This window comes from Elephantulus edwardii, unplaced genomic scaffold (genome assembly GCF_000299155.1).
Source record: "Elephantulus edwardii isolate Elephantulus edwardi_28Jun2011 unplaced genomic scaffold, EleEdw1.0 scaffold00025, whole genome shotgun sequence".
In the NCBI taxonomy this organism is placed as follows: domain Eukaryota; kingdom Metazoa; phylum Chordata; class Mammalia; order Macroscelidea; family Macroscelididae; genus Elephantulus; species Elephantulus edwardii.
Genome location: NW_006399775.1, coordinates 13,435,353 through 13,452,318, shown reverse-complemented (window position 1 = coordinate 13,452,318; position 16,966 = coordinate 13,435,353). Strand labels below are relative to the sequence as shown.

The following is a 16,966-nucleotide window of genomic DNA, read 5'->3' as shown; positions in this document are numbered from 1 at the left end:
AAAGGGGATCTAGTGCATAATATGGATTTTCTCTTTCTGAATACCATTCTAATGGTGTGTTTACTCCCTTTTCTTCATAAGTAGTGGCAGAGCTGCAGGGATTAAGCTGGCTCAAGTTCAACAAACTGCCAGAACAGCCTAAGCCTGGGTTGTGGCTCAAGTTCAAGATGACACTTTCCCAAACTACAATGAAGGAGGTTTTATTGAATGAAGAGTTACAGTCACATATTAACTCCCATTTGTATGGTCTATGAAAACCTTCGTCATTCTGGAGGGGACGGGCCATTAGGAAATGACCTATGCTAACTTGAGACACTGCGTGTTAAAGCTGTCCCCTTCTTTGACAGCGACTGCCTCCAGCAGGGACTGCTTCTTTTGCATACTCCGGGACGACTCCAGCTCATACATGGTTGTCAAGTTGAAAAGCACACTCTCGTGCAGATAGTGCTTAGGGTCCTGCTGTACCATTGCTTCCAATTGCCGGAGGGAATCCTTCAGCTTCCCCAGATAAAGCAGACACACGGCAGCATTGTTATTCGCCTAGAGAAATGGAGCACGTGTGCAGAATTAGAACAAAGAGATCACATACTAGAAAGACATCACTGGCCGTCAATTCACAATCATATTTATTTATCCCTGAACCGAGTTGTAGCTCCTAAGCACCAGGACTGCCATTGTTCATGCTGGGTGGATGGCTGTGCAAAGCTGTGCAAGAGGTTAGTGCTCAGGCAGGTCTGAGACCCTCCCCTACCAACCACTACGAGCTAGGTGATGCCAGTGGGCTTGGGGGTGGCCAGTAGGTGTGATTTTAAATTCGCTGTAGAGTACACTTTGAGAATTCCTGAGAAATGCTGTGGCTCCGAGGCTTACTTGTGTATATTTCTCTTTGGGAATCTTACCACTGCATTTGTTGGCTCAATCCGTAAAATTTCTGTGAAGAATTTGTGGGCTTCTTCAAAGTTATTCTGACCAAGGTGAAGGAAAGCTCTGCAATGTAAGTGACATATAAAGCAGTTAACCAAGAAAAGTCAAGATGTTTGTGTATACCAACAAAACTGATAGTGTGGCTTTAAAAAAAAACCTGCAAAGATATGAACATTTGACATTTGCTCTTCCAAGTGTAATTCTGAGTAGTCTGGGTGTTAATGCTTTCCAGATGGAGGTAGTGACATTTTGGTTGATTGAACCACATCATACATTCTGGCTAGCAAACTGAAGTAAGTCTAACTTTTATTAATTTAGAATAGTAACTTCACCTAACTGTAATTTCCTGCTATTTTCTTTACTTTCTGTTGTTGTGCGTAGGATTTATATTGAGCAGAGAGTTCATCTTAATAAACATGTTCACAACAAAGTGACACTATTGTTTTACTCATAAAATCTGATCACAGAACACCAAAACACATGAATCCAAAATCACTGGCCCGCTAGCAATAATAAACATCTATGCAAATTTATGTTGAAAACAGGGTAATAGAAATGTAGTAATTTGTAAAACAAGAGGAAAAATCTCCTTAAAATAAATTTTTATGACTAAAAGCACATTAGTATACCTCACAAATCTATGATGTATTCAGTATCAGTTCTGAGAGATATCGAACAAACGCATTCTCTCTCTAGAGAGTTTACTACTCACTAAGTATAGTTTAAGTTCTCTTAGTAAATTTCAGAGGGGGAAAAACTACAGAGAGAGAAAGAGAAATACATACCTGTTCATTAAAACCATTATTTTGCCCTGTAGTCCATCCAATCTCTGTGCTACTTTCTCAACGTCTTGAAAATACTTTTCAGCTGTTTTTATGTCTCCGATCTGCTTTGACAAAATTGTTCTGTCAGTTCAGTTAATAAGTCAGAAAACAGAACTATCCACCCATTTATATAGTTCCCGCATATCATCATGAAATGTAAAGTCAATTTATACATGCTAGGCAGAGGAAACTGGCGATTAATTACTAATCATTAAAATTTGCAAAAACCTGAGAAACATTTAAAGGCATAGTGGAGTTACACTGTTAGGTGCCATCAAGTCAGCTCTGGCTCATAGCAACCCTATGTACCACGGAACCAAACACTCTCTGGTCCTGTGCCAGCCTCACAAACTCGGCTGTGCTTGATTGAGCCCACTGTTGGAGCCACTGGGTCCCGCTGACGTAGGTGCTCTTGTTTTCCCAGCATGATGTCTATTTTTCAGGGACTTGCTCCTCCTGGTAACATGCCCCAAGTACGTGAGGCAGAATCTCACCATCCTTGCTTCTAAGAAGCACTCTAGCTTCACTTTTTCCCAAGATAGTTCATGGTGTATAATTTTCAATACTCTTCAAGAACATTACAATTCAAAGGCATCAGTTCTATTGCTCAACAACAGTAACGTTTCTTGAATGCTCTTTCCATAGGGTTGATTGTAGATCCAAGTAAAATGAAATATGTGACAACTTCAATCTTTACTCCGTTTATCATGAGGTTGCTTACTGGCCCCGTCTGTAAGGACTTGATGTTTTCTTTATGTTGACGTGTAACAGACACTGAAGGCTTCTTTAGTAAATGCTTCAAAACATACTCACTTTTAGCAAGGAAGGTTTTGTCACTCTTATTAAAGAGTGTTGTAGCTTATACTCTTTGAAATAAATACTTGCATAACACTAAATAAAGCAGAAAGAAAATAAATGACTCTTAAATTAAAAAAAGTTTACAATTCTAACATACTACTACAAGCCTCATATCTATTTTATCAGTATGTGAGACAAGTATAGCAATGGACACTATGAAAATTACAAATGTCAAGACTGTTTGTCATAGCAATAGAAAAAGATACTGAAAAAAAAATCCAAATACTGCAGTTCAAATCCGCCAGATGCTCTGCTGGAGAGGGCGTTAATCTTCTCCTATGCCATTCAGATCTGATTTGACAGTACACACACACACACACACACACACACACACACACACACAGAATCCAAATACTATTAAACATGTTAGGAAAACTATCAGCTTCTTCAATAAAGCCTACCTCCATTAAGTTTGGGAACAGAGGAGTAATACTGGGAGCAGACAGCTGACTTCTATAGATCTGGCTCCTGATAACTTGACATTGACCTTTACTGCAGTCAGTAGAACTGCAGTCAGTAGAGAGTTAATCACAGTTGAATTTTATTTGGGGCTTTGAACTTGTTCTTTAGGTTTGACTTCCTGCCAAGAGTCTATACTTTCTCCCAGGATGTACTGAATCAGATCCTGTATTTTAACAAGATCCCGCAGTAAAGTATATTAATAATTATATTTTGACAAGCTTCTCAGGGAATACATAATAAGAATTTCCTGTTAAAATATAAATATAAAATAAAGATTCTGATTCAGGATGATTCAGGGTATAAATGCAGATTCTGAGGAAGAGGTCAAATCATAATGAAGCTGTCCAAAGCCCTAGTTTTATACAAGGGAGACTGAGCAGTTTTTGTTTTTGTATTTTTTCCCCTTCAAAACTAAAATAATGATCTAAAGTTTAATGAGAAATATAGGGGGGGGGAATTCGATAATGAAAAAGCCTTAAACACAGGGAAAGGTGAAAATACAAGGTTGTTTTGGGTTTGTTTTTTATTTTCAGGGCCAATCGACAAGCACAGTATTCTGACAGTTGTTGTTAGGAGCTATCCAGTTGACCATAGCTCGTTGTTATTGTTGTTATGTACCATAGAGTCAGAACTGGTGGGTTTTCAGAGGCAGTGAATCACATGGGAGATTGCCCATCCTTATCCTGCAGAGCAGCTGGTGGCTTCAAACCATGGGCCTTTGGGATTGCAGCACAGTTCTTGCCACTAGACCATCAAAGCTCCTTATAGCTCATAGCAACCCTTATGAACAATGGATGGAAACCTTGTCCATGATTCTCATAATCTCATCCATACTCAATTTTATCTTTGCAATAATTGTATCATTCCACCTTGTTGAGTGTCTTCTCTTTTGCTAACCCTCCACTTTCCCAAGTATGATGTGTTTTACAAAGGACTGGGGCCTCATGCAAAGTATGAGAGATGATATCTTACCATCCTTTGCTTCTGGTCACACTTCCTCTATGACACATTTGTTTGTTCATTTTGGCAGTCCATTAAACAATTAGCATTCTTCACCAATATCACAATTCAAAGGCCTCAAATCTTCTTGCGTCTTTCTTACTAATAATCCAACTTTCACTTGCATATGAAGCAATGACAAACACCATGCCTTGAATTAGGTGCACTTTGGTTTTTAAACTGATATCCCTGCTTTTTAGCATTTTAAAGAGGCCCTTGACAATGTATTTTTCTCAATGCAACACATCTTTTAATTCATTGACTATAGTTACCATGAGTACTGACTGTGGATCTAAGTAAAATGAAGTGTTTTACAATTTCAGTCTTTTCTCCATTTATCATGATGTTGTCTACTGGTCCAGTTAAGAGGATTTTTTTCTTGATGTTGATTGAGATGCATTCCACACTGAAGTCTGTTCTTTGATCTTCTGCAGTAAGTTCTTAGGTCTTCTTCACTTTCTGCAAATATAATGTTGACTGTTTAACACAGGTTGTTGATGAGTCTTCTTCTAGTCCTGATGCCATGATCCTTTTTGGGGGAGCTCTGATGGCTTAGTAAGGAATTGTACCGCCAAACCAAAGGTATGTGACTTGAATCCACCAGCATCTCCACAGAATAAAAGATGGGCAATTTACCCTGTGTGATTTCCTGCCTTTGAGAACCAGCTGGAGGGTTATGTACAAGAGCCCTAAACACCGTTCTATCCTGTGCCAACCTCGCTGTCTCAAACACACTCATTCCCACCACTTCACTCACAGAATCAATCCATCTCATCGAGGGTCTTCTTCTCCTGCGCTGTCCCTCCACTCTCCCAAACATGATGTCCCTCTCCAGGGACCAGTCCCTTCTAACAACATGCCCAAAGTATGTCAGATGGAGCTTCAGAATCCTTGACTCCAGGGAACATTCTGGCTTCACCCTCTCCAGGACAAACCTGTTTCTTCTCCTAGCAGTCCATGGTATATTCAACACTCTTCTCCAGCACCACAGCTCAAAGGCATCAATTGTCTTTCTTTGCCAACCATGCCCTCCTTAAATTATTTCTGAGAGCATATTATGCTAAATTTTTATATCACAATATGTAAAAATAAAAGCATGGTTTGCTTAAGTGGAGAACATTAAAAAACTTAATATACAGATTGTTGTTGCTGCTGTGTACAACAAAGTTGGAATCGACCCATAGCTGACCCTCTAGCAGGTTTTCAAAGGCGGTTAATTGCATGGGTAGAGAATGCCCATCCTTCTCCTGCAGTGCAGTTGGTGGATTTGAACTGCGTGCCTTCGGGACTGCAGCACACCTTGTTGCCACTAGGCTACAATATACAGATTATTTTCACAAAAATATGGTAATTTTTTTGGTGCAGATTGTCAGGTCTTTTCCTCAGAGCCACTAGGTGGGTATGAACTACGACTTTTCTGAGCAGACAACTGTTGTGTCACCAGGCCTCCTTGCTCACCATATTAGAAGGGAGAAAATCAAACAAATCATTAAATCTCTCTCTCTCTCTCTCTCTCACACACACACACACACACACACACACACACACACACACAGAGACATGGCTTCTTTTCTACTAAAAAGTGTAGAGTGGTTTGAAGTTTTCCACTACATAATTTTAATTTATTAATTAATTAAAAAGAATCGAAGGTCAGAGTGGGATCAATGAATGACACTGCCCTAAGCTTAAATAGTTAATATCTTAAAATAAAAATATCCACTTTAATGAAAATGGAAAACCACTTTAAACAAGGCATTGTTTCATATCCACATGAAGATTATAATAGCTATTAGCAAAGATTTATGAAGTCCTTCTTACATGCCATGTATTGTGTCTGTCCACCTCCTAGACCCATGTGTTGACATTCTGTACAATGAAGTCTTAGAAACTTGTTACTAGAATAAACAAAACTACAATGAAAGGTAATAGAAAAGTCTTGTTATATTCTTTGCCACCTACTGATTTTTCGGTGATTAGAAAATAAGTTTATATCTTTATAATTATTAAAATGTAAGTGAAATTTAAAATCCTACCAACTTACTAGGAGTTAGTCAAGATACAAGCAGTCAGGAAATAAGGGGATGCATTGCAATGGGAAAATCTGCAGTTAGGGACCCTTCCAAATTATTGAGGAGTAGTGATATTCAGGTCATCGTCTTTCCAATTACTAGCTATGCAGACCTGGAAAATGAATAAGGATGACAGAAAAAGAATTGATACTTTTGAGCTGTGGTACTGGAGAAGAGAACTGAACATTCCACGGATGACCAAAAAAAATAATAGCTATGTTTTGGAGAGGGCACAGCCACAGTGCTTTTTGGAGGCAAGAATGATGAGGCCTCACCTCACATACTTTGGACCTATTGCTAGGAGGTGCCATTCCCTGGAGAGGGACATGATGTTGGGAAAAGTGGAGGGTCAGTGAAGGAGAGGAAGACCCTCAACCAGGTGGACTGACATGATGACTGCTGCAATGGGCTATTGTGTGTCAGAAAGTGTGAGGATGGTGCAGGACAGGACTGGTTTCAGATCGTTTGTTCTTTGGGTTGCTATGAGTTATACTCTACTTGATGGCAGGAACCTAACAACAATAATCACATTAAAAAATTAAACAACATAAAAGGAAATGAAATGTATTCTAGAGTAGCGAGAACTAGAAATACCTAGAAAATAGTTATTTGAAAAATAAAATAAGATAAAATAATCAAGAAAAACAAAGCATAAATAAATTTATAAATGAAAGAAGAAATAACTATACTGTCAAGTTGGAACTGACTGATTTCTAACCCTTCAATTGAGGTTTTCAGAAGCAATTAGAAGAAGATTGCCCGTTCTTCGCCCGTGGAGCAGCAAGTAGATTTGAACCATGTGCCTTCAGATTGGCAGCACAACTTTTTACGACTAGGCCACCAAAGCTCCCACAGGTAAAAAGGAAAGTAAATGAGATTTTGCAAAATGCTATACAAATAAACGTAAAAAAACATGGATCAAACAGATGATTTCCTAGGACACACTAAATTATCAAAATGGTATCATAAAGAGAAAGGAAACCTCAGCCATAGAATACAAAAGCGTAATAATGCAAGTAATAAATTTATGAAAATGGGTAAGAGTTGCTACTCATATACTCAGAGTGCACCTGGCACAGGTATTTCGTAAATGATCCAAACTTTTCAGGAACAGATAATTGCAAAATAACCATTTTCCAGAGAGCAGAGAAAGGTGCAAAGCTTCTAATACTTTTACAAAGAGATCAAAGTGATACCAAAAGCTTATGAGATGAGCACATGGTGCATATACACAAAACCACTGACTACAATATTTTGTTATTGTGTAGTGGCAAGTTGGAATCTACTCAAAACTTCCCATCCTGTCGCTTTTCAGAGGCAATAAATGGCATGTGAGGAAACTGGCCAAATTTCTCCTGTGTAAGCAGTTGGCGGAATTGACTAGCATGCCTTTAGGTTGGCAGCACACAATCTAGGGAAATATATTGCATTGGAACTCTAACCTAACGTTCTGTCCATTGGAGCAACAACTCATAAGTGTACTGTCTGTGGCAGGGATAGATTTCCCACTCCTTCTGGAAAAAGCCTTTTGAGTTCTTTTCACTTAAACGGGGCCACTGGACTAAGTCTGGTCAAAGGCTGGTGTCAATTTTCTCTTCCTGCTCCTACAGCAATCTGGAAGCAACATGTTTCTGACGGCCTAATTACAAGAAAGAGGACTGAATCCCTGAACTGCCAAACGGGAAGGAGCTGTTGGATCCACGGCGGACTGTAAGCATGGTTAAGAGATTAAATTAACTGAAGACAATGAGAAACGTGAATGATTTTGTTACCACAGTGCAGTCAATCTTATCCTGAACAAAGAAATTTTTCTTGCCATGTGACAGCATTTCGGATATATGGCAAGATCTAAAATTCTCAGTTCTACGGTTTCCTCTATATCATAGTTACTTGTTGATTTTTCTTTTCTTTTTCTGTTTCCTTCCCCTTCCCTCCCCTCCCCTCCCTTCCCTTCTCTTCAATTTCAATACTTTCTTGGGAGGGTAGAGGGACAGCACAAGTGAGGAAGACTGTGGATGAGATGGATTGACTCAATGACTGGGTATTGGGAGGTGGTTGTGTCAGAGACGGTAAGATTGGCTCAGGATACAGCAGGGTTCAGAACTGTTGTACATAAGGTTCGCTATGAGTTACAAGAGACTCAATGACAAGTAACGACAACAGCTTTCCTAAAGTTACTGATGGAGCACTGGTAGCTAAGTGGTAAGGAGCTGTGCTGCTGATCCAAAGGCATGTGGTTCAAATCCACCAGCTGTTCTGTGAGAGACAAGTGGGAAATCTCTTCCCATGTGATTTTACTGCCTCTGGAAACCCACTGCTGGGAAGGGTCAGCCAGGAATCCGTTCAGACTCAATAGCACAAAGTCATTGTATATTGTCAGTGACTATTTAAAAACATTCTCAAAGCTACAAAGGAGGTTTGGGACAGAGGGGTACTTACAGGGGAAAGAGTTGAGCTGCAAGAAAGAGAACTAACCTGAAAGCCCCCTGCACACAAACTGCTTAAGTTGGCACTCCTGATCGCCTGCCACTCCAGAGACAAAGGAAGACATTAGATTTCAGTAGAGAAAGCATCATCACAAGGGACACTCTTCCCAGAGCCTTTCAGGTGTGTGCAGGGAAGAGAAGGAACTGAAAAATCCCCTGGAGAAAGGTCCCTCCATTTGCAGACTTCTGCTTCTGCCACTGCATAGCCATCCCAGGTGCCAAACAGGACAAGCTACAAGCGGAGTAAAGACTTTCTCAGCTGGTACACTGAGCTGACTTGAAAACTCCCTGCATGCAAACTGCTTAAGTTGACACTCCTGATCTTGTGCCACTCCAGAGACAAAGGAAGGCATGATGCTTCAGGAGAGAAGGCGACATCAGGTGAGATACTCTTCCCCAGAGGTTTTAGGGACATGTGGAGAAGAGAAAGGTCTGAAACTTACCCAGGGAGAGGTCCCTGTATTTGGGGATCCTTGCATCCACCACTATGGGACAGGACAGTTTGGGACAGAGAGCTACAAGCAGGGGAAAGACCTTGTCAGCTGGCACAATGAGCTGTGATAAAGACATCTGACGTGAAACCTCCCTGGACAGAAACTACTCAAGTGGAACACCTGGTCTCACACCACTCAGCCACTCCATAGACGAAGGACAACAGAGTTTGGGAGAGGGGATTACAAAAAGATGAGATTTCTGCAGGGCTGCCCTGCAACCTGAAAGAATCTAAAATACTTTAGGAAAGGCAATTTTTCCCAGAGAAAACTTTCAGTAGAGTGAGAGGCTTACCCTATAGAGTGAACATTTTAAGATGGCAACTAATCAATAGCATCATAAAGATAAGAACTATCAACAACTTACACAGACATAACAGCAATGGCCTAACACTTATCAAGAAAAACTTCCCATGTCAAGAAAGCATCAAACACTTTGAAAAAACAAATTCAGTCTTCTCCAAAAAAAGGACAGCAAACCGAAGATCAAATGACAACCCCAGAGTCAGGAAGGCAGAAAATATATGTTAATATGGAGGCATTTAAAAAGCTACTGGGGGAAAAAATACAAATGATTGGAAAAACAATGGAAGCCACAAATAAAGAGACTATCCTAGAGGCAGAGAATCAAAAGAAATATATTGATGGGGAATTATTTGAACAGTTACAGAAGAAGGAGCAAATATGGAAGAAAAAAATGAAAGCCATTAAGAAAGTGAATATTCCAGAGACAAAGAGAAGAAATATATCAATGAGGAGGAAATTGCACAACTATGGAAGAAAATGGAAGAGATGGAAGAAATAATTGAAACTTTAGATAAAGAGGTATAAGAACTTAAAAAAAAAATCACCACAAAACAGGGTATAGCCAACCCAGGACTGGAAATAACAGAAAAACATGAAAATGCAATCTAGAATATTAAGACTGAAATGGCAGAGGTGTCCAACAAGCTGAAGGGACAAGAAAGTAGAACAGAAGAAATGGAGCAGAGAGAGCTGGAAGACAAAAAGCTCACTGGAAACATACTAGAAGAAAAATCAGAGAAAAGACATAAAGAAAAGAAAGAAACCATTAGAATCACATGGGGTGACATAAAAATAACTCACATATTATTTGAATTCCAGAATATGAGAGAGAGCGGGAAGGGAAATCACTGAGAAAACTGTGGAAGAGGTACTAGAAGAAAACTTTCCAGGTATTAAGAAGAATGAGAAAATCCACATTCAAGCAGCTCAGCAAACATTAAAAAAAGACTAGATTAAAAAAAAAAGGACTAGATCCACAAAGAAAAGCATCAAGTTATATCATAGTCAAATTCTCCAAAATAAAAGATAAGGATAAAAGCAGAATGAGAAAAAGAGTCACTTATAAAGGAAAAGCAATTAGATTAAGTTCTAGATTTTTCAGTAAAAACAAGTAAGCAAGAAGACAATTGGATGCATATATAGAAAGTTGAAAGAAAAAAAAATTGCCAGCCAAGAATCCTGTACCCAGCAAAGACCTCCATCAAATATGAAGGAGAAATTGGATCCTTTACAGAAAAGTAGTAAGGAATTGTAAGAAGAATACCAAATCTACAAAAACGTTTAAGGGATATCCTCCACACAGAGACACCAAAGCAAAGTGGATGGACCATAGTAATTAGAAACAAACAAACAAACAAAAAGAGAAACATAACAAAAGGGCAAGGATAAAACCTTGCCTGTCAATAATCATACTTAGTGTGAATGAATAAATGCACCAATCAAAAGGAAAAAAGACACATCTAAGAAATTAAGAGAAATACAGACTCAAAATCAAAGGCTGGAAAAAGATATACCAAGCAAAAGGCATCCACAGAAAAGCAGGAGTGGCAATACTAATCTCTGATAAAATAGACTTCAGGATGAAAACCACCGTAAAAGATAAGGAAGGGCACTAATGATTAAAAAAAGCAAAGCAGATTAAGAAGACGTAACCTTGGTCAACAATTATACACCAAATCACAGACCTGCAAAATACATAAAACAACAGTTAACAGAACTGAAGAAATTGACAGCACCACAGTAACACACCACTTTCACCAAAGAATAGGTCAACTCAAAAGAAACTTAACAAAGATGCAGAAGATCTAAACTATACAATCAGCAAACTCAACCTTGTGGATATATTTTTGGGTACCAAACCCAACTAAAATTCATAATTAAAGAAACAAATGGAACTCAGAGAAGGAAACTAACCACAAATTAAGAATGAACATAACCAGAGACAAAAAAGATCTATACAAAGAAAACTGTGGAACATTTCTTTAAGAAACAAGAAAAGATCTAAATAAATGGAAAAATGTTCCCTGTTCATGGATAGGAAGACTGAACATGGGGAAAATTATAGTCCTACCAAAAGCAATCTACATGTTCAACACAATCCCAATACAGATACCAAACTCACTTCTCAAGGAGATAAAAAAGGAAATTGTCAAGTTTATCTAGAAAGGAAAGAGACCTTGAATAAGCAAAGGATTTTTGAAACACAAAAATGAAGTAGGAGGCATAGTACTCCCCGACCTAAAAAATTCACTACACAGCCCTATACATTTTGTGACTAACTTATTTCATGCAATATAATGTTCTCTAGTTCATCCATATTTTGCAGTGTTTTGTGAATTATTTTTTTAGGGTTGCATAGATGGAAAAATATTTAAACTGTGTGACCCAACGGAGAGCGGAAATTATCAAACATATCATTAATATCACATGCAAGCAAGATTCTGCTAAAAATTATCCAAAAAACGTTTGGAACAATATGTCAACAGAGAACTGTCAGATGTGCAGGCTGGATTTAGAAGAGGTCATGGTACTAGGGATATTATAGCTAATGTTAGATGGATCTTGGCAGAAAGCAAAGAAGAATGTCTATCTGTGCTTCATTGACTATGCAAAGGCTTTTTACTGTGTGGATCACAACAGAGTGTGGCTGACTCTGAGAAGAATGGGAATCCCAGAACATTTGATTGTGCTAATGCGAAACCTATACTTGGACCAAGAGGCAGTCGTCAGAACAGAGCAAGGAGACACAACATGGTTCAAAATGAAGAAGGGGGTTCATCAGGGATGTATTCTATCTCCATACCTTTTCAATCTGTATGCAAAACAGATTATCCAAGATGCTGGGCTGTATGAGGAGGAATGTAGCATCAGGATTGGTGGAAGAGTCATCAACAACCTGCATTATGCAGATGACACAACCCTGCTTGCTGAAACTGAGGAGGACCTGAAGCGCTTGCTGCAGAAGGTCAAGGACTGCAGCCTCCAAGATGGACTGAAGCTCAACATCAAGAAAACAAAGATTCTCACCACTGGGCTAACTGGCAGCATCAGTATGGATGGTGAAGAGATTGAAATAGTTCACAGTTTTAGTTTACTTGCTTCCACAATCAACACTCTTGGTAACAGCAGCCAGGAAATCAGGAGATGAATTGCATTGGGAAAGTCAGCTGTGAGGGACCTCTCAAGAGTACTGAAGAGCAATGACGTCAGGCTGGAGACTAAGGTGCACCTGATCCGGGCTATGGTCTTCACAATTATGTGCTATGCATCAGAGAGTTGGATAGTGAATAGGGTTGACAGAAAAAGAATTGATGCCTTTGAACTGTGGTGCTGGAGAAGAGTATTGAATATACCATGGACTGCTAGGAGAACAAACAGGTTTGTCCTGGAGAAGGTGAAGTCGGAATGCTCCTTGGAATCAAAGATTCTGAAGCTTCGTCTGACATACTTTGGGCCTTTTGCAAGGAGGGGCTGGTCCTTGGAGAGGGACATCATCTTTGGGATAGTGGAGGGACAGCACAGGAGAGGAAGACCCTTGATGAGATGGATCGATTCTGTGACTGGAGTGGTGGGAATAAGTGCGTTTGAGATGGCTAGGTGGGCACAGGATAGAACGGTGTTTAGAGCTCCTGTACATAGGGTCGCTATGAGTCGCAAGCGACTTGCTGGCACATAACAACAATTTCATCTTGCTGAGATCCACACTACAATTAACACATGTGACACTAGTAGTCAGGAAATAAAAAGATGAGTTGCATAGGGAAGATCTGCGGTCAAGGAATTCTCCAGAGTGCCAAAGGGCACAGATGTCAACCTAAAAGCTAAGGTGTGCCTGATCCAAGCTATGGTCTTCTAAATTGCTTGCTATGGCACCTAACAATAACAATAGCAACAACATTTGAGAGCTGGACAATGACTAAGGATGACAGAAGAATCAATACGTTTTGAGTTGCAGTGCTGGAGAAGAGTACTGAACATACCAAGGACCGAGAAGAAAATAAATAGGTTTGTCCTGGAGAAGGCGAAACCATTTTGTTCCTTGGAGGCAAGGATTTTGACACTTGTCTCATATACTTTGGCATGTTGCTAAGAGCGGCTAATACTTGGAGAAGTTTATTATGCTTTGAAGGGCAGAAGGTCAGTGCAAAAAAGAAAGACCCTGGATGAGATGGACTTACATAGTGACTGTGGCAATGGGGTCAGGTGTGGCAATGCTGAGGAGGGTTCATGACAGGGCAAGTTGTAGAGCCACTGTTCATAAGGTTGTCATGCGTGACAGCTGACTCAACAGCACATGTCAACAACAAAAATACTGCATTATGCAAATGTATCATGTTGTTGTTAAGTGCCGTGGAGTCGTAGGTGACTCCTTGTGATCCTATGAACGAACGTCCTGGACACCTGTATAACTTTCGTCCTTTCTCCAGGTTCATAGGGTTTCCAGAGGCAAGCTATTATGGAAGTGGACGCCACTCCTGCTTCCAAGCTTGTTTGAATTGGGGAGCTCCACCAAATACTATTCACCATAGGTAACCATTCTCGCATTTGACTCATCAGTGTCACAGTGTTTAGCGTCACAGCAATGACAAATTACCTCTGTACAGCAAGTGGACATACCAGGGTTATACGACCTAGGAGAGTGTTTCACCAAAAACAATTAAAGGCTGGCCTGAGGGCTGTGGATTAGAGTCACCCACCTTTGGCTTGGGAGCATGACTTTCTGTCCACTAGGCCAACTGATCTCTCTCTATGCTGTTGCTGTTGTTAAGTGACGTCGTGTCATAGGCAACTCATGCAACCCTAGGAATGAAAGACCCAGTCACCTGCATCATTTTCGTCCTTTCCCCCGGTTCATAGGGTTTCCAGAGGTAAGCTCTTAGGAAAGTGGATGCCACTCCTGCTTCCAAGCTTATTTTAATAGGGGAGCTTCACCAAACACTGTCCACCATGGGTAACCATTCTCACATTTGACTCATCAGTGTCACAGTGTTCAGCTTCACAGCAACCACTCTAATCCACAGCCCTCGGCTTGCCTTTAATTGCTCTAGGTGAAATGTATCATAGTTTCTTTAATTCACCACAGATAATACTGTGATGAACATGGGTACACGTCTATCTATTTGTATTATAGTTCTTATTTCTTTAGTATATATACCTCATAGTGAGAATTCTGGATCACATGCTATTTCTTTTTCAGACTTTCTAACCAAGTGCCAAACTGCTTTGTATAGTGACTGTCCTACGTTACAGTTCCACCAGCAGTGTATGCAAGTTCCAGTCTTGTACCAGCTTTTGTTGTTTGCAGTTTTGCATTTCCCCATTATTGACTGAGATGGTATTTCATTGCTGTTTTGACTTGTATCTTTTTAATAGTTAATGATCTTGAACATTTTTCTTATGTCTGCTGACCATATGAAGGCCTTCTTTGGAGAACTGTCTTTTCATGCCCTCTGTTCATTTTTAATTTTTTTTTTGTGGGGGTGTTGTAGTTTTTTATGAGATATAAAAACAACTGCCTAAAAAGATCTTTAAAGGACTGAATCTTCATCAAGTGAAATAACTCCAAAGAAAGTGAATAAAGTTCCTCTCAAAAGCTTAAAGATATGATTACTTGAGGATTTCTTTAATTTAGACTATGTGAGAAACTTTCTTGGAATACAAATAGTTCAAGCCTCTCCTATAATACAAGTTTCCTTTCAGAAGTAGAAATTACTATTCTATCATGATTATCTCTTTCTCACCATCCACCTACACCTTCTTTGGGTATGGAATATACAATTGCTTTAAAGGAAGCTCTGCATGACGAGGACATGAAGAAATATAAGAATGATCAGAAAAAGGCATTCAGTTTTTAAATAAATGAATGTATCACTGATCATGGGTGCAGTGTAGATGGAAGGGTATACAGACATAAGAAAATCATAACTGATGGAGTCGGCAAAGGTGAGACATTGACTCACTCCTTTATATCTATGTAGTAACCTAAAAGAAAATCTTTTAATGTATTGTGTTTTTCAAGTCAGATTGTTCCACCTGAAATGTGAATAGCACACAAATTGAACAGGTGACCCTGCCCGTGGTAACCAGAGTTACATTATGAACTTCTTGTAAAGAATTAGGATAGCTATTCAAACATAAAATGTATTTTGAAATATTAAAATTGCTAGTCAGTTATTAGGAGTCCAAGCAGGAAATCTGTGGTGCTCCTTCAGTGCTATCTGCCAAGGTACCTTCTTTTTCTGTCCAGCAATTTTTGATGTGTTAAATGAGTCTCCTGCCTTTAGCTCACATGATATTTTAGTAATAGCTTTAAGGTACACTTCAATGCAGTATTTGAAACACAATAAAAGTAAGACAAAAGTGTATTATTATTTTTTAAAGAGTGTATTAGAATTATATAGAAACTTAATGTCCATGTAAACTCTATTTGATTCACACATAAGATTTTATTCTATTAGATGAACCACTGTGCCCTGTAACTTGAGGCCTGAAGGACTATATAGTGCCCAGTTCTGACTACCAATTATTCCGACAAAGTGCACAAAAGAAAGCCCTAGTTAGAAAGGGTTTAAAATATGGAGAACAAAATTCAATGGGGGACATATCCCCTTAAACCAACTTACCAGGTTTCTAGTTGCCCTGAGAAACTTTCTAACTTGAAATTGAGAATATTCCTAGAGGCCACCAACCAGCTAAATAACAGAAAGCACTACAAAGCTAACAATGTGAAGAACATGATCTTTAGAACATTCAGCTATATGAGGACAAGAGGAAAACAACTCCTCAAAATAAGGTGAGAAGATAGGGAGAGGTAGGGAAACCGGATGAAGGTAAACAGCAATTTCAAGGGGAAAAGAGTCAAAGTGTTGACACACTGTAGAAATTGTCAATATCACAAAACAATTTGCATATAAACTAGTGACGGGAAAAAGGAATTTGCTATGTGAACTTTCACCTAAAACACAATAAAATGTTAAAAAGGTTTTAGTCCTGTTTTGCACAGTATTATCGATTTTAAACTTGATTTAAAAGATGTCACTCTACCCGAGGTATAGGCTGGTCTTTCATTTGTTGAAAACAGTTACCACTGCAGTTTCACTATGAAAAGAAAAGTGAAAAAAGAGCTAGAGAGAACAGAGCAGAAAGTGTACGTAATCATCAATTATACACTGAAATAATACAAAACAATACATTGGCCTTAGAGAATTTGTCTTTCTGGGTCAGATAATGAGCTACCACTATATAGGCTCTATATATTAAAAAAATTGAGTGGAAATTGACTAATTGGTTTTTCATTCAGTTAGATGTTTTATAACATTAATTATAATTAATTTATTTATGAAAATGTCTCATTGATTTCACATGCAAGCAAGATTTTACTGAAGATTATCCAAAAACGACTGGAACAGCACATCAACAGAGAACTACCAGCAGTCCAGGCTGGTTTCAGAAGGGGTCGTGGTACCAGAGATATTGTAGCTGATGTTAGATGGATCTTGGCTGAAAGCAGGGAATACCAGAGGAATGTCTACTTGTGTTTCATTGAC

The 16,966-nt window shown here is 39.1% G+C and overlaps 1 protein-coding gene across 1 annotated transcript in view; it reads right to left on the bottom strand.

The window, feature by feature from the left end:
* Nucleotides 1-297: 297 nt before the first annotated feature.
* Nucleotides 298-16,966, bottom strand: part of TRAPPC12 (trafficking protein particle complex 12) — a 169,699-nt gene continuing 153,030 nt past the window's right edge. The window contains exons 9-11 of the mRNA XM_006882852.1: nt 1,710-1,810; nt 900-987; nt 298-540 (exon numbers count right to left, since the gene is read on the bottom strand). Of these exons, the coding sequence (XP_006882914.1) occupies nt 298-540; nt 900-987; nt 1,710-1,810 (432 nt within the window). The remainder of the gene's footprint in view (nt 541-899; nt 988-1,709; nt 1,811-16,966) is intronic.